This window comes from Coturnix japonica, chromosome 2 (genome assembly GCF_054131305.1).
Source record: "Coturnix japonica strain WE chromosome 2, WE-NBRP24, whole genome shotgun sequence".
NCBI lineage: Eukaryota > Metazoa > Chordata > Aves > Galliformes > Phasianidae > Coturnix > Coturnix japonica.
This window is the reverse complement of record NC_140664.1, coordinates 10,544,873-10,563,041: the sequence shown is the minus strand read 5'-3', so window position 1 is coordinate 10,563,041 and position 18,169 is coordinate 10,544,873. Positions and strand designations below refer to the sequence as shown.

Sequence of the window (18,169 nt, the reverse complement as noted above, 5' to 3'; positions counted from 1 at the left end):
GTGGAAGCGCTATTAAAACCCTTTATAGAATCAAATAATTGCTTCAGAATCACAGAATCACAGATTCAGTTGGAAAGTACCTCAGAAATCATCCAATTCCAACCCACTGCCACCCCCCAGATCAGGCTGCCCAGGGCTTCATACAGCCTGGCCTCAAATGCCTCCAGGGATGGAGTATCCACAGCTTCTTTGGGCAATCCCTATATAATTTTATAGTTGGGATACAGTGCCACAGAACACTTGCAGAAGATGCATTTGGATGTATTTCCTTTCACTGGATGCAAGGATGTCTCCACAAGGTTGTCTAAGCCTTTAAGTATTAATGAGCAAGTCAGTTTGACTTTTGTGGGCACCATTTGGCAGCTTCTAGACCAGAAATAATTGAAGTCCAGCGTCACTGAACATTTCTCGCTTATATGTGTATATTAGAACCAATGACAGGCAACCAGTATCTAAAATTTCACCTAAAATGAATAGGTCCCCTCCCAAGGCAGGTGATGAACACAAACACATTCAGCAAGGAGCAAAGATGCTGGCAGAACTTCTGTTGGGCCAGGAGGTCTAAGCAGAGCAGTGTGGGAAAGGCCGCACTGTACAAATGTAGGTATGGGCTTCAAATGTAGGTATGGGACTCAAGAGCATGAGGAAGAAAAATAGGCAGTTCTGTAAGCAATTTGTCTCATTTGAGCAGAGCTGTCTACAAAAGAACCAATGAATCATGTTCAACTCTCTTTTTCTGACCTTGATCTACCATTCATCATCTACACAGCAAAAAAAGGTGAAGAATGATTTCAAAACTAGGCTCCAATTTGATAACTTAGAGGGAAATGGAGGGTGTTGGACTGAATGACAGATTCACAGCTGCAAATACAGGCAAGTAATGGTGATTATCTGTCCCACCATCTTTCTAGCAGATGAGAGATGAGGCAGTCAGGTGCCATTGGTGCATCTGCCTGTTGTGAATGCACAAGGTGTGACAAGAAGAGCTGCACCCTCAGTTTATATGTAGTATAATTTTTTTACAACAGAAGAGAACCAGTTGCTGTAATCAGTGTTGCTCAGTACAAATCCTCATTGTGATCCTTGTGATACCCAAATAAATAAAACATGCACCTCATACTGATAAATTCACTGCGCTGCTCCAAGTTAGCTCTTTTTTTGGCAGAAATCAGAGATGGGGTTTATTTTCTTGATTGTTTTTACTCACCAGGTGATCGTGATGAAAGTGAAAATCTTCACCATGACACACTTGGAAAACAAGAAGAGGGAGAGGAAGACCTAATGAACAGCAATGCATTCTCCAGTTCTTTTGGATCCTTAAGCCCACAGAGGAAAAGGTTCTTGGCCTTTTTTATGTCCCTCAAAACACCTTTTCCATCTTTCTCAGGAATGGTATTGGCATAGGAAAATACATCTGTTGACAGAAAATCCATTAACTGACAGCAATGATCCCCTCACTCCTTCCACATGACAGACTGGATGTGCTTGTCAGCAAAATATTATCAGCTCAAGACAGATTGTCACCAGATGCTATCTAGTGCAGGAAAAGATTGAAATGCTGGAGATGGATGCTGGAGAGCCTGAACTCTGCTGCTAATGAAAATGAGCCAAATTGGCCAGCAGTCTCTATAGTCAGGTGTTTTATGTAGTTGTTTTTCAAGTGGGGGAGGAAAGGAGTCAAGTTTGATGGGATCAATGTGTGAGATCACTGGTGTGAATGGCAGGTAGCTGTTCTGGGCTGTGCAGATGCAAAGCATTTCCCTATTACCAAATGCATGAAAGCCAGAAAGATCTAAGTGGGATGTCGTATAAATCCAGGTATGAAATTTTATAGTATTCAAGAAGTGGTTATATTGAATTCTGCCACTTGAGCTAGATAACAAACGTGCCATCCTATTTTCATGTCTTATGAAAAGCAATAGGAAAATGTAAAAGACCGGTTGTCACTGTTCTGCATGGAAGCTCGAGTTGTACCTTGCATGTGCTAATGAGAGGCACAAGCAAAGCAGTGCTTATACCTACCTTCCAACAGGAAAGGAGGGGGCAATTTTGTTTTCCATGTGCATGGCCCTTTCCCATGGACAGCTGCAGTGGTTCAGTTCATGATTCAGCTGCCATGTGATCACAGGCCTGAGCCCTTAGAGCCATGCATGTCCCTCTGATGGTGCTTGAATGACTGGTGAAATCAAGCCTAATAATGCTACCCGCCAAAAACAATGACAGCTTAGTGACAAAAACCTTTTGCAACATATGTCTGAGTAGTAGGTCTAGCCTGGAGATGCTTAATGAACTATTTTGTGGTTGATACAGGGCAAAGTTGGTGCCCAGAATTCATGAAGAGGAGATGAAAACCCAGAACTACCAGGTGAGCAGGGGGTGACAGCCTTTACATACCTTTGACATGAGCTGGGAATTATATGTGTTGTCCTTGTCCCGCACAGATTGCCATCACCATCACTGAAGCCAGGCAGCTGGTGGGTGAGAACATTGACCCCATAGTGATCATTGAGATTGGAGATGAGAAGAAGCAAACAACAGTGAAAGAAGGCACAAATGCTCCCTTCTACAATGAGGTTGGTGCTTTCTTTTGGGGAAGACATTTTCTTCAGTGGCTCTGAGACGTCTCCACTTGGTGGATTGAACTGGAATGGACAAATTGGTAGCATCTGCATATCTGAGCAGGGATGTCTGTTCAGTAGCAAAGGGGTCTGGGCTTTCCATTTTGTGCTGGGAACAAGGAAAGGGCTTGGGAACAGTGAAAGGGCTTTGCCATGCTCAACACCGCCTCTCTAGCTACCAGATTTTTATCAAGGCTCTGTGGAGTATCCAAAAAATCTAATCTATAATGCTGACAGTGCTGCTACCAGCACAAAGATGATTCTGACCTGCTGTCCCCTTCTCCCACAGTACTTCATGTTTGATTTCGTTGGACCACAGGTGTTTCTGTTTGACAAAATAATCAACATCTCTGTAAGTACCTAGGAAAGCCCAGTACAGTAAGTAATAGTATCTGTGTCATTTTGGCTCTGAATGTTTCTTCCTAGTGCAATTAAAAAGAGAAATAATGTTTAGTACCCAGGGTGCTATGAAAGCAACATGAAGTGTTAGAAGAGGAAAGGAGAATGGAAAGGAAAAGGAAGGAAGGCAGCTGGCGATGATTTGAAGGAATGCAAAGCAAAACATACAGGAAGATGAGGTGTACATTTTCAGGGACACACATTGCTGGCTTCAGCTGGTGTTGCTGGTGTTAACTTCAACACCTTCCATGTAGGGTTTTACCCAGGACAGGTGAATGTGATCCCAAAATCACAGTGGCACACTGGATGGTAACACACAAAATGAAGTCACATGACAAATCCAGTGAACAATTGCTGAAGTCCAATGTCCCCATCACGGATGTGCAAGTCCAGAATCAGATTATGAAGTATTTCAAATTCCTAAAATGCTCCCAGATGTGTGAATATTTATCTCCAAATTCTAAATGTCAATAAATTTAACTAACCCCAGGGACACATTTGCAGTTGTTCCAAGATTTCCTAGATGACTCAGGCTGTTTTCAGAAAATATTCCACAATCAAGGAGAGGATTCCAACCTTGTAAGCTATTCTGATGAGAGGCATATTCTTTAAGAGATGCATTTCCAGAGCCAGTCTTCCCTTAGAACATGCTGCTAGCATCTGCCTTGCCTGTAAGATGGAGCACACGGACTTATTTGAAAACCAAACACAAAATACAGCGTTGTAGGAATCATCTGACAAAGGAAAGTTATTAATCAAATTTGAGTTGAATTAAACTAAATGAAATCCATCACTACCAGGAAGGCTAAGGAGACAGACTCACTGGGGCCTGCTAGTCACCTCATTTACATCCGTATCACTTCTCGGACTCCATTAATATGGTGGGGATTAAATCAGGATTGAGTATCTTTGTTTAATACATGTTGAAATATTGCAAAGGAACACTTCAATTCTTTCTCCTATGGGTATACTTGGTTCATATGGCAATTCAGCTGTTGCACAAAAAGTGATACAGCTTCTGCAGCATAATGTGGAACCAGCTGTGCCCCTTGTGTCTATCCTTATTATGACTTATTTAAATTTACTGGGATAAGTAATATAACTACATCTGCTCTGAAGACATATCCGATTCCTCACCTGGGAATGAACCTTGTTACTCATCCTGGGATGAACCTGGGTGATTCCAAATGAATGCAACTGAATTGATTTCTAAACTGGCTCAAGGCAAGAGGAAAGAAATTCCAAATGCTTTCTGTATCTGCAGCTATGAGCAATCAACTTCATGTGCTGCTGAATGTCATTGTTTACTACTTCTGAACCTAATGTGATCTTTAAATTGCATTTTTGTAACAGGTTATGCACCATAAACTGATTGGGAGCGTGCTGATAGGCTCCTTTAAGGTAGATCTGGGGACAGTGTATGCTCAGCCAGGTAAGTGGTTTCCTGCCTGTTAAACCTGTTAAGTGAGTTGGGAGGAAGGAATGGGGAGGTGTGCTGCTTTTCCTCTTCTATGCTTGAGATTTACACCAAGGGACAAACTTAGCTGGGTTTTTGGAAGGATTGTTTTCCTGTATGGACGACAGAGAACGAGACAAAATTGGTTCTGTGGAAGGAAGAAAGTTCAGCCCTGATAATACCTTGACAATCTGTCCTTTGCTAGGAAGCACTTATAGAGTCAGCATTTAATTATGGGATCAGAATGAGCAGCTCACCTACCTGTTCATTTCCACCTGTGCTGGGGTAAAAGGGGTGGATCTCTTCTTAGTCTTTAGGAATGGATGCATTTGGGCCACTTGCTGTAGGTTTCACCCAGCTACAGCATCTAGAGACACAACAGCAGAGCCATTCAGGCCACCCTCTTGCTGCAGGAAGGTACTGAAATCTGCAGACAGTTCTCATCAGAAATTAGGTCATTCTTAAAGACTCAGCCTTAGCTCAGCTGCTGAAATCTTCTCTAACCTTCCCCTGGTCTTCAGTCATTGATCTTGGTAAACACTACTGAAAATAACCTTGTCCCCAGTGAGACCTACATCAATTCTCGTCTTCCTTTTTGGTCCCACAACATTTTAATCCTTAAATCCTGCTGAAAATGATTGCAGTGCCCTTGATGCAAATAGAAAGGAGTAAGTTTTGCATGTTTTGCAGCCTCTATGTTGGTGTTTAAGTTTGTCCATCTTACAGGTCATCAGTTTTGCGACAAGTGGGCGCTTCTCACAGATCCTGCTGATATTAGGACAGGAACCAAAGGATACCTGAAGTGTGACATCAGTGTGACTGGGAAAGGCGACATGATACAAGCCACACAAAAAACAGCTGATTCTGAGGAGCAGATTGAAAAGTACAGCAGTAGTTTCTTTCTTACTATATCCTTCTTTACTAAGTACCTGAAAAGTCCTCTGCTCTCTTTTCATTCCTGTCATTGCTAACACAAGGTTAATAGCTGAAGTTATCATTTTCCTGACATACTCAAAGAGAGGTTTTTATAATCCTCTCAAATAAATTGAAGAGCATGTCGTAGTCACTTCTCTGTAGCTGATAGAGCTGACCAGAACCTGTGGCTAAGTGCCAGATTATCTTTGATGGAAGATTCATTGATTTAAAATCAGTTAAAATATTTTTGAAAAGCAGTGGAGTAAGACAAAGTGTGAGAAGCTATTAGTTCTTACCTATCAGATATGTGCATATCATATTTTCCACCTTCTTAAATAAACTCATGCACACTCTCCATGTAAAATACAGAAATTAAGGTGGTAACAAGCTGCCAGCATACTTCAGATTTTACAAGAACAATGTTTCCAGTCAATACTGACATATAGGACCAGTTTCATGGAGGGCCACCAAGACAGGGGACTGGATTCCATGATCTACAAGGAGAGCTGGGAGGGCTGGTTACTTGAGCCTTATGAAAACTAAGTTAACTGCTGTCTCCAGCTGCATAATGCAAACAGGACAAAGCTAGATTGTTTCCGGAGTAGAAGAATGAGAGGCTTTGGCTACAAGTTAGAACAAGGGAAATACAGAACAGAAATAAATTTACATATTTTGTACCACGAAGGTGGTTAAATGTAGCAGAGGTCGAGAGAGGTGAAGATGCTCAGAATTTATCAGACACAGTGCTGAACAACCTGATCCACCTAGACCTGCTCTGAAAAGGTCGTTGAAATAGGTAATACCCAGAGGTCACGAACAAATGATGTTTTCTTGCTTTTAGAAGCACATAAATGTCACACAGACATGTTTGCTGAATAATGGTGTTTTATTTACTCATAGTAACCAGAAAATGTCATGGTTCTGGAGATCCAAATCAAATTTTTGCCTCCTTTTTTCATTTATTCTCAGAATACAAGCTAACTTGAGGTAACAATTTTGGGAAAAAACATCCCTTTCAGTTTTCAGGAAGTGTCTTCTATTTCCTTTCAGGAATCTCTTGATCCCCAAAGGATTTCCATCTGAAAGACCATGGGCCAGATTTTATGTGAGAATTTACAAAGCAGAAGGACTTCCAAAGATGAACTCCAGCATCATGGCAAATGTCACGAAAGCGTTCATAGGTGACAGTAAGGACCTTGTGGATCCCTATGTGGTGGTCATGTTTGCAGGTCAAATGGTAATTGAGATCCTCTTGATCACAAATATAGGCCTTCTTTCTTGCTAGTTGTATAGCAAGCAAGCAGGAGAGCTGATGTCCTTTAATGTTTTGTTGTGTAAAATGGGGAAAACACATATTTCTTTCAACTGAAGGAAAATTTTCAGTTCTCAAATTATGCAGGAACAAAGTGAAAGAAACTCTTTATGTCAGCAGAAGAAATAGTAACATCCTCACAGCAGTAGGTTGGAGTCAGGCAGCCATAGGAGAAAGCAAATTCTGCAGATTTTTTACAAAAGCATCAAGTTACAAAACAGCAAATTATGCAGTGTGGTATTAAGTCAGTCCTATATTCTGATCTCCTTAAAGTGAAAAATGAAACAGGATTGAAATCAGTAAGGTAGGTTTAATCTTGATTGAATTGACGGCAAAGAAGAGAGGATACCCAGGGATCTAGTTCCCCTGACATGACCATGAAGGACCGTGTCAAGGAGCTTGTTTTGATTATTGACCTAAATAACAAAAGAACTTAACTGAAAATTATTTGAAAGCAGCAACACTTGTTGTGTGCAAGGAAGCCCTGGGGTGATAGAGGATGAGTTTATTTCATCCTCTACAAGTTTTAGACGAGACTGAGCTCTTTTGTGCTGAGTTCATGTTTTGCTGTGAATCCAAATTGTGAAGTGTTGAAAGTCTGACATTAGCATGGGTTAAAATGATTGGTCAAATGTGTGCAGTTAGTACAGGCTTAATAGAGATCTGAAGAAAACACAGGAATCAGTCATCAATGTGAGTCTGCATGCTGGCATTGAAGAGTGATTCCACAAGTCAGCATGTCAAATATGGGTCTAGCCCAGGTAGACTTTCTTAGTTATTTTCATCAAATATGAAAATAAAATGCCTGTTGATGCTGTGATATGGTCATAGAATCATAGAATCCTAGAATCACTCAGGTTGGAAAAGACCTTAAAGATCACTGAGTCCAACCATAACCCAACCATACTCCCCTAACTAACAACCCTCTGCTAAATCATATCCTTGAACACCACATCCAAACGGTTTTTAAACACATCCAGGGACAGTGACTCAACTGCCTCTTTGGGGAGCATATTCGAGTGTTTAACTACCCTTTCTGTAAAGAAGTGTTTCCTAATGTCCAACCTAAACTTACCTTGACACAACTTGAGACCATTTCCCCTCATCCTGTCACCTGTCACCAGTGAGAAGAGACCTGCCCCACTCTCACTGTAAACACCCTTCAGATACTGGAAGAGAGCGATAAGGTCTCCCCTCAGCCTCCTTTTCCTCAGACTAAACAGCCCCAGTTCACAGAATCACAGAATTGCCAAGGTTGGAAAAAACCTACAAGATCACCCAGTCCAAACATCCACATATCACCACATGGTTCTCACTAAACCATATCAACATCCAAATATTCCTTGAACACCTTCAGTGTCGGTGACTCCACCACCTCCCTGGGCAGCCCATTCCACTGCCTAAACTCTCTTTCAGAACAGTAGTATTTCCTAATGTCCAACTTAAATGTCCCTTGGTGCAGCTTGAAGCCATTCCCTCTAGTCCTATCACCAGTTGCATGAGAGAAGAGGCTGACCCCCCAGCTCACTACAACCTCCCTTTGGGTAGTTATAGAGAGCAGTGAGGTCTTCCCTGAGCCTCCTCTTCTCCAGACTGAACAATCCCAGCTCCCTCAGCCGCTCCTCACAAGGCCTGTGCTCCAGACCCCTCACCAGCTCTGTTGCCCTTTTTCAGACCTGCTCCAGCACCTCCATATCCTTTCTGTTCTGAGGTGCCCAAAACTGAACACAGTACTCAAGGCGAGGCCTTACCAATGCTGAGTACAGGACAGGATTACTTGCCTAGTTCTGCTCACCACAGCATTCCTGATAGAAGCCAGGATGCCATTGGCCTTCTTGGCCACCTGGGCACACTGCTGGTTCATATTCAGCTGACTGTCCTGCCATCTCCTTCAGGCTAGGAGAAGCTCCAGTCTCTATATCTGTAGCACACAGATATGTGCCTAGAGCATGAGCCACAGTAATCCTATTTTATACTAGATAAATTACCTCGATTAAGGTAACTCCACTGGTACGTACAACCTGGCAGCAGTAATGAATTTAAACTTTTACGAGACAAAATGGATGGCATTACTACCACCAAGATATTTCAAAAGCCATTTTAAGATGTGCAGTTTGTAGCATAAATATAAATGTCTGGCTTCACAGGTACATTTTGTGCATAAGAGTCCTGAAGAATTAGGTAAGGGAAGGGAAGAGAAAGAATTAAGAATTAAGAGAAGGAAGAAAAGTGCATCCTCAGGAATTTTGCTGATGACACCAAGCTGTTTGATGTGGTCAACACACCCAAGGGAAGGGATGCCATCCAGAGAAGCCTAGACAGGCTCAAGCAGTGAACCCAAGAGAACCTCATAAGGTTCAACAAATTCAAGTTAAGGTCCTGCACCTGGGTCATGGCAACCCCCACTATAAGTACAAGCTTGGGAATGAAAGGCTAGACCACAGGACTGCTGAAAAGGACCTGGGGGTACTGGTGGATGGGATGCTGGACATGAGCCAGCAATGTGCCCTTGTAGCACAGAAAGCCAACTGTATCCTAGATTGCATCAACAGAAACATGGCCAGCAGGTCAACGGAGGTGATCCTGACCCTCTATTCTGCACCAGTGAGGCCTCACCTGGAGTACTGCATCCAGATGTGGAGTCTCAACACAGGAGAGACAGACCTGTTGGAGTGTGTCCACAGGAGGGAAAAAACAACCTAAAGAATGGAACACCTTCTCTTTGAGAATAAACTGAGAGAGCTGGGGTTGTTCACTCTGGAGAAGAGAAGGCTCTGGGGAGACCTGTAGCAATTTTTCAGTATCTAAAGGGGGGCTGTAAGAAAGAAGTGGATGGACTCTTTAGCAAGGTCTGCTGTGAAAGGATGAGAGGAAATGGTTTCAAATGAAAAGAGGGGAGATTTTGACTGTATGTAAGATTTTTTAAAATTATATAATAAAGGTAGTGAGACACTGGAACAGGCCGCCCAGAGAGGTGATGGATGCCCCACCCCTGGAGACGCTCAAGGTCAGGCTGGACCAGGCTCTGAGCAACCTGATTTAGCTGTAGGTGTCCCTGTTCACTGCAGGAGAGTTGGACTAGATCACCTTTAAAGGTCTCTTCTCACTCAAAATATTCTATAATTCTATGAATCAGATTTCATTCCAAGGTCTGCTGTGTGCAGCTGAGAATTCTTAAGCCGTAATGTGGTCTTTTATTAGATTCTGAGGGAAGAATAAACAAGCTAATAGAAAAAGCAGAAGTACTTTCAACACAGGATATTTGTGCTTAAAAATTAACGGTGAAATGTTGCTGAGTGCAATTTTTGCTATACTTATTGCTGTTCTCCAGAGTCTAATCCCTGCAGAGTTACATATGCTGGACTTTCATTTCAGGGTCGGACATCTGTGCAAAAGAACTGTGCAGATCCAGTATGGCACGAACAGATTATCTTCAAAGAAATGTTCCCTCCACTCTGCCGAAGAGTCAAAATCCAGGTCTGGGATGAGGGCAGCATGAACGATGTGGCCTTAGCCACCCACTTCATTGACTTGAAGAAAATATCCAATGAACAAGATGGTGACAAAGGTAAAGTGAAAATGGCAGAATATTCCCCTATGGTAAAATCCACTTGTTTGAGATCTGAGCACTGATTAATCCCAGTTTTGGGATTCCCAGTGTTCAAGTAAACATTCATGTCTTTTGTTGGTTCTCAAAATCCTTTTCTTTGTTTAATTCAAAGTTGTATTGCATTGTGTTTGCTGTATGGTAGTGTGCTACTTCCTTATTTGTTAAAAGGCTGCTGCGTTAATTGGTACCTTCTTTGTGACTGGCAAGAATTTTCTCCAGTCCATTAGGGATAACTGATGTAAGTTTACAGTTTGTACTAGTATCTCTTTGTCAAAGAAAGCACAAAGTGCACACCATAGGCAGAGCAGGCTTCTATCCAGGAAGAGTAATGTGTTTTGTTAGCACTCAGCTGGGTGCTACCGCAGCTCAGAGAGGTACCATAAGCAAATATGTAAACACTCATGTACATGAAACTCACTGCCTTGAGTCTTTTTACTGATGATTAAGCATATGTTTCCCACCTAATTTATACTATGTTATCACAGTGTGGAACACAGTCAGTTTTCATCGGCAATTGAAATTTATATCTGACTCTTTAAACCAAAATCATATTATAAATCATATAAGGTGAGAAGTGACATGGGCCTGTGAACATTTAGGGCAAGGTGAGAAAGCCTCTCCCACCATGTCCCAGTCCTCATCCTTTTGGAGCAAGGCATTTTCTTCCAAGAAGTTTGATAGGTCCTATGTTCCCAGCACATGAAGCATGAATGGCTTCTGATAAATGACTTCATATTGACAGAGTCTCTGGTTGAGTATTAAAAGCAGCTAGTTAGTGCCTAAGATTTGCCCTGCAAAACAATGATCTATAGGAACTGGCCCTTATACGCATAGAAATGGACACGGGCTTGGCTTTTGAAGCATGAGAGGCAAACTTCATTTAACAGACTGCCAGGAGCGTGTACTAATGCCTAATGGAAATGCCATAAAACGTGTTTTATCCACAGGGTTCTTGCCTACCTTTGGACCTGCCTGGATCAATCTCTATGGTTCAGCCAGGAATAGCAGCCTCATGGATGACCACCAGGAGCTTAACGAAGGTTTTGGAGAAGGGGCCTCTTTCAGGGGACGTCTATTCATTGAGATTGCTGTGGAGATACTTTCAGGAGGAGCCCGTGAGTCAAAATTTTCAAAGATCATCAAGGATATCAAGTTGCCAGCTAAAGATAAAGATTCCAAAGGAGCCAAAGGAAAAGACAAAACTGACAAAGCAGGAGAGGATGGAAAATCAGCTTCTCCTTCAGATAAGACAAACTCAACTGAAGTGGAAGTTGAGCCATTTGATGCGCCTTCAGAGGTTGGTATGATATTAAGAGATTGATTGACATGTGTCACCCCTTAAATTCTGAGGATGGCTTTGATTTCTGTAGTTGCATTTAGATCATGTAGTACTGCTGCTATATGCTCCCCTCTTGCTGCCCCCATTGTCTTGGTATCTTCTGATAATAAAACAATTCAAATGGAACATTAATTTGTATCCAAAACTCAGAGAAAGTACTGCTTAGGACTCAGTTTCCATAAAAGTTATCTTCTGTATTATTAGTCCTTCTGCACTGACTGTATCTACGTATACCTATTAGAAACATATGAAGTAACAGCTGCTAAATGTCACAAGTCACAGAATCACAGAATTATCAAGGTTGGAAAAGACCTAGAAGATCATCTAATCCAACCAGGAGTGTGTTGGCAGAGAAATGGTATGGATAACTGCAGGCCAACATGCAAGTCTGGACCCTGGTCTTGCTTTATATACCTATCTAGCTTTAAATCACCACAGTCTCTCTGTTCTTCTCTTAAGACTGTAATAGCAGTGATATGAGAAGAAATTTATTTTCATATAGATTTTCCTCCATACAGAAGAAATCCATTACTGTAAAGGGCTCAGGCAATGTGGCTTTAGCTGCTTGCTAAATACTCCAGGTAGAGGAACAAACGCTGTGGTATCACAAATAAATATTAATAGCAGTAATAAGGATTCATTTCTGGCAACTGTGCCTCAATTTTCAGTATGGAATGAGTAAAAAGTAGCAACATAATGCAGTGCTGCTAGATATTCTTTTGTTTCAGCAATATTTCATGCTATAATAGACGAAGTAATTGCATTTCATCTCTCTGAAAAGGGGGAAAAGGAGCTGATACAAATAAGGTGGAAAATGTCTCATAGAGCCACTGAGACAACAGAGGAAAATTACATGGCCCCACAGGCGAACTTTGATGACTGATTCCAACAGCAAGATGACATTAAACATTTGTTATTTGCTTTCTTTGTAATAGGAGGTAAATATGTGCCACAGTCTCTCAGCCTCAGCTTTAGTAGGCACACTTTGCTCTGGATTCATACTGGAAATAATCAGGGTGCAGAGAAACTAAAGCTAGTCTGGAGCTGCAATCTGCTTGTGAAGTTACATTTGAGCTGAAATGCTGCTAATTCTTTTGTTGGAAACATACGCCCCTTTGCTGTGTATAGCAGAGGGTTGTTTTCAAAATGCATGTCAAAGGCTGGTCCTGCTTTGCAAAAGGCAGGGAGATTAATATTCATTCACAAATGATTTTTAATCATTTCTTCCCTCTGATCCTCATTCTGATCTTGCCTGATGGGCATTGGTGCATTGATATTCATGTGAGGAGATCAGTAGTGCCTGTACTGGGGAGATTGTGGCAGTCAGTATATGAACCTGGGAGAGTTTAAGCCATAAAATTCAGTTCATTTGAGCTTAGTCTTGGTTTGAGGTTAATAGCCTGCTTTGTTAATGGCCCAAGAGGACTGGAGGTCTCAGCTGGTTTTCCTTGAGTGGGTCTTGAATGAGTTCATACAGAACCAAACTGAGTCTCAAAACTCCTCAAGAAGTGACATTTTTGTAATGTCTGCTGCTGTGTTGTGATTGTTTGGTCCCCGTGCTTCCACTTTATGTGAAAAGCTGACAACACAGTTACCAGTGTCTGTGCTGTGATGCTATGGAAGGTGAACAGCAGAGAACTTCATACCCCACCAGGCTGACACCTTGATAATGCAAACACAAGAGCGGTAGGTTAAAGTCACTCATGGGGAACAGAGCTGGGCATGCAGCAAAAAGTGCCCTTGGACTACCAGAGACTTATAGATAGAATGGTGGTTTAAGTGTATGTGGAAATAAAGGAATTGTTTAAGGGACTGAAGAAGGATATAGACTGAGAAGAAATTACTTTTTTTTGTGATCATCTGATATTGCTGGATGCTGTTGATACAACCAAAGTCATATATGCTCTTCTTTTTTTCCAGTAAGAGCAGAGTGGTATTATTTACTATATAATCACTGACAATGTCAGACTGATAGATCTATAACAGTAACACAGCTGCTGGATTCTTGTGAAGACTGTGCTGCAAAAAAAGAGTAGAAAATAAATGTCTTTTTTTTCTACCTCCTTCCTCTCAGATCTATGGAGAGAAATCTGAAGAGTTCCTTCTCTTTGGGACATTTTTTGAAGCCACAATGATTGATAGGAAGGTTGGAGACAAGCCAATAGCCTTTGAGGTTTCTGTTGGTAAGTGTGTTAAGCTCTTCTCTAAAGAAGAGAGGATGTCTCACCTGCATGTGGACACTGTGTGCTACAGAGTGCTGTGTCTCAAGCATCACCTTTAGAACAAGGCTTACAAATTGGGATTAAACCTTGATCATCAGGGCAGCATGTGGGTAGCACCATGCTCATTCCAGACTTAGAGTCTTATTGCACAGTAACACCCGGATGCTTGCCATGTTTATGCCTGTGTAATTTGGTGTGCTCAGATATAAGGATAATTATGCAGGGAGGGATTGCTCTCACAAATAGAGCAATCAATGAGTGATATTGATTCATGCTGAAACTTAGTAGGAAGCAGTGCTAGGAATAACATGTAACACATATTTTTGTCATTGGTTGGAAAATGATACTGATTTTTGTATTCTTGTTGGAGTTGCTACTAAAGATGAGTCTGGCTCTTAACGCAGGGCACAAACGTCTGCCAGATATCTGTACAGTTAAAATTTGAATCCAAATTTGGCAAATGGTCTTTATTTTCATGAAGGGCTGAATCTAGAATCCAGATGGGGATGCTGTGTGGGGTGACTCAGCACATCCCTCTCCTTCAGTGAATCTGTTCTGCCTGTCTCTAAGCTGTAATTACCACTTTGATGGATTCACATCTTTCCCAGTGCTGGTAACTGCCCTTTAAGGAACAATCTTATCAGAGAAGATGATTGTATTACTGGCAGAGTAGTTTAGTGACAAGCATGAGGCTGTGGCCTCAAGGTGTTGTTCTTGCTAAAGGTCCCTTTGCAACCCTACTTAGCAAAAATTGCTTGGCTGAAAATGAGCTATATTGCTTCCGAGATCAGGCTGTGTAATTATTGTCCACATGTTGCAAAGGAGACATACAGTTGCTGTTTAAGTCAAGTATACTCAGGGTCCTGCGTCTAGAAATAATAGCAACAGTATTTATTTTGCTTCTGAATTTCTTCAGTGTAAGAATTTCAAAAGAAAACTGTTGTCCTCCTGGGGTGTTCCTGTGGGTTAGCAGGCAGAGGATCTCTCAGTGATGGGCAATGGTATTGTAGATGCCTATTGAGTAGGGCTGGTAATAGAATCATGGTTCTGGAGTCTGAACAGATATTGGGATGAACATAATCAGTCAAGACCTTTCCATGCTTTGATATGTCCAGAGCAGATAATGATAAGAGTGGAGGAACAAAGATATTTCACTAGTATGAATATTCTTCCTCTTTTCTAAACCTCATTCAGGTTTACCATCTCCTTGCTAGTCACCTCCTCACTTGTAATCCTGTGTCTCTAGGTAACTTTGGTAAGGTTACTGATGGAGTGCCAGCAGGAGCTGGAGGGAAAAGGAAGTCACATGATGAAGAAGTGGAAGAAAGCCTACTATGTGATAAAGATGATGAAATGTGTCATAAGCTTGGAGTACCACTGGTATCCACCACACACCCTGAGAGGCCACTAATCACAGGTGGGAACAGGTGAGGATCTGTGTTTTAAGGCCTCATCATACACTAATTTGGTTCCTCTTGTATAATTCTGTGGGACAAGATAATAAACTCTAACAGCATTAAAATGACTGTGTGGAATTAAGGCTTTCAAAGAGGATCTTTGTGCATCTTTGATAATAACTTTGCCAGGTTTTACTGCAGTTAATAGTCTATATCCAATTTTTCACTATTTTCTGATCTGGTGATTTTTAAAAGGGCTGTGTTATGCCAGTTATACTTCAGAAAGCCATTAGAAAGAGTGCAACTCCATTAGTGCTGTCTCTGGTTTAGGATCCATGCCCTGATCACATGAAGCATCTATCATGTTGCCATCTCCAGCAGTAGAATAAGACATCAAAAATATTGACATGAGGTCAAGGCAAAAATAGCTTCCCAAAACACTTTTGAGTGCCAACAGCTATAGATGTAGACTTAAATAGCAGGTAGTAACAAGAGAAGAATGGAATAGTCCTCTTAAAAAAATAAATAAATAAAAAGAAGAATGGAGCAATGGGTAAATACATGTAGAAGAATTCTCTTGTTTATGAACAAAAGTGAAAATGTTTCATTAATTTCAAGGATGCCAGTAAAAAGCAATCTTTTCTTTGTTACTTTGGTAGGTAATGACTCCATGATAGTGGTTTATGCCAAGACTAGATGGTATCTCAGTCTGTAGAAGGCCAGACACTGACCAGTTTACAGATAGAAGGACCAGGTGGGAAATTTGAACCTGCATCTGTTTGGTTTCTGGGCTTCTAGAGTTAAGGAGTGTTTTAATTCTTTCTTGTGATTGGAAGTTCAGCCAGATTAAATAAGATGGAGTGGAACAAAACAAATAAACAAAATATCATACCAGGGTTATTATCCTCCATGAGAGTTTTTGGGACTTTTAGTTTTCCCATAATAACTTAAAGAATTGTTGAAAAAGAATGAATAATTTTTCAAATATGCTATTTGCTTTAGGCAATATCAACCAAGTTTCTTTCATTAAAGGTCTCTGTTTCTCAAATTTATGTAAAATGCTGCACATTTTTTCCCTTCTGTGCTATCTAAAACAGTTTGGCCAGCCAAACAGATACAAAGCATTGACTTTATGGCTGTCACCTTTTGCTGGAATTTCACTGTTCTCATCATTGATTGTTTTTATCATTAATCAGTAGTTAATGGGATATCCAATATTTTAAATAAACTCCATGTCTTAGGACAGCAGAAAACAATAGCAAACATCTGGAGAATTATTTGGAGAATAAACCACTCACTAAGCATGAATAACAAAAAGATTTCTAGTGTGGACATCACAAAATTGCCAGAAATTTTCTACATTTCTATCAAAACTTATGAGTTGGGTACACTGAAAAAGCAGTTCCCTCAAATTCTCGTAGAATGGGTAATAGACAAGAAAACTCCAACTTCCATAGGAGCGATTTCATGGGCATACAGTTTTCTTGTTAAATTCCACGAAAGGACTCATGAGCTCTGAGAATTTCTGGTCAAGAAGTTCTGTCACTGAGAGATAGTTAAATTGTTTCTCCCTCTTATGAAGCCATCAAATTCATTACTGCTTGAGACCTACGTAGCTCTACTACATACTAAATTTGACATGTAATGATCAACTTGCTTTAGGTTATTGAGGAGAAAGTAAGTTGAAAAATTTGTTTCTTTTTGATATCCCATAGGACAGCAAAATTGTACAGATGATCTTCATACAAAAAGTTCATACATAAAACTGTGAGGGTTATGTGGAATTTAGGGTTTATGGATAGGGTTATCAGGATTGACAGGTGATTTGGTTTCTGTAATTTGGTTTAATGTTTAAACTCATTGGTGCAGTTCTATCTGAAATGGCCCAGGATATCTGAAGCATCCACAAAAGTAAATGTGGGAGACCCAGGCCATGCTGTTGCCCATAGGTGTGTGCTCAAGTTTGGGCAGCTCAGAGCCTGGGGCTCTGGATTTCAAGTGCAGGTGGTCTGAATTTTCTAAAAATGTGGTTGTGCACGAATGTCAAAAGTCTTTGCTTCCTACCAAGTGCAATCTCCATTCCTGGGGACCGCAGCCTCTCCCAATGGAGAGGAAGTGGAAAATGCAACCTTTCTTTTTCCTGCCAGTTGTTGAACACCGTGAAGATCAGGGAGCTCTGGAACTTCTGATCTTTATTATCTAGAGTACCAAATTCAGTGGAGAAATTCTTCAGTGTTACAAGATGAGTACAAACCAGAAAATAACACTTTGGCCTTTTCTTGCTGCAGAGCAAGAATTGGTGGCATTGGACTGGAGCCAGTCCCAAAGGAACATAATGCAGTTTACAGAGTTTTATTTCCATTAAAAAGCTCTTTGCTGTCCTGTTGTTAATTACTAAGGAGATGAGGCCTCTGGTGTAATAAACAGTGTGACTAAGTGTGATGTTTCATAGCACTGTAATATTATATAAAGTGAGGACAATGTGCTCATCAGGTATGTAGTTTTGGCACTGTGGCTTCCACAACTCTAATCAAAACACCAGGCTCTGTGCAGGGCGTGCATTAGTTTGCAGAGACCCTGTTTGTGCTGGTGACCTACTCATCTTTTAGTACAAGACACTCCTTTAAGTAAACACCAAAAGAATGTAGCTCTACAAAAAGTCAATACCACAATTTGGCCCTGAGATTGAAAGTGAGAAGAGAGAACAGCTGATGCTCTTATCACTGAGTTGTTATGAGCTAGGTATTGCTTTTACTAAGGATCTGCCAAGATTTGTCAATAATCCAGTAGTCATTTATTCTGAAAAAAAAACTGTCCCATGCCATTAACTTCAAGTTTTTCTCTTCAGGGATCTCATAGGTAGCATGTGATTTTGTAAGTGGTTCTTCTGTTTGTTCTTCC

General features: G+C 41.1%; 1 protein-coding gene across 3 annotated transcripts in view; it reads left to right on the top strand.

Moving 5' to 3' along the window:
* FER1L6 (fer-1 like family member 6) overlaps positions 1–18,169 on the top strand; it is a 73,870-nt gene that overhangs the window by 20,324 nt on the left and 35,377 nt on the right. For all 3 annotated transcript variants that reach the window (XR_014943297.1, XM_015856288.3, XM_015856287.3), the window contains exons 3-13: positions 1,211–1,337; positions 2,311–2,365; positions 2,442–2,573; positions 2,908–2,970; positions 4,371–4,449; positions 5,200–5,356; positions 6,439–6,625; positions 10,076–10,268; positions 11,258–11,607; positions 13,724–13,832; positions 15,118–15,298. Coding sequence is in view for 2 of the 3 variants with exons in the window: in XM_015856288.3 (XP_015711774.2) it covers positions 1,211–1,337; positions 2,311–2,365; positions 2,442–2,573; positions 2,908–2,970; positions 4,371–4,449; positions 5,200–5,356; positions 6,439–6,625; positions 10,076–10,268; positions 11,258–11,607; positions 13,724–13,832; positions 15,118–15,298 (1,633 nt within the window). In the remaining variant the exon portion in view is untranslated. The remainder of the gene's footprint in view (positions 1–1,210; positions 1,338–2,310; positions 2,366–2,441; positions 2,574–2,907; positions 2,971–4,370; positions 4,450–5,199; positions 5,357–6,438; positions 6,626–10,075; positions 10,269–11,257; positions 11,608–13,723; positions 13,833–15,117; positions 15,299–18,169) is intronic.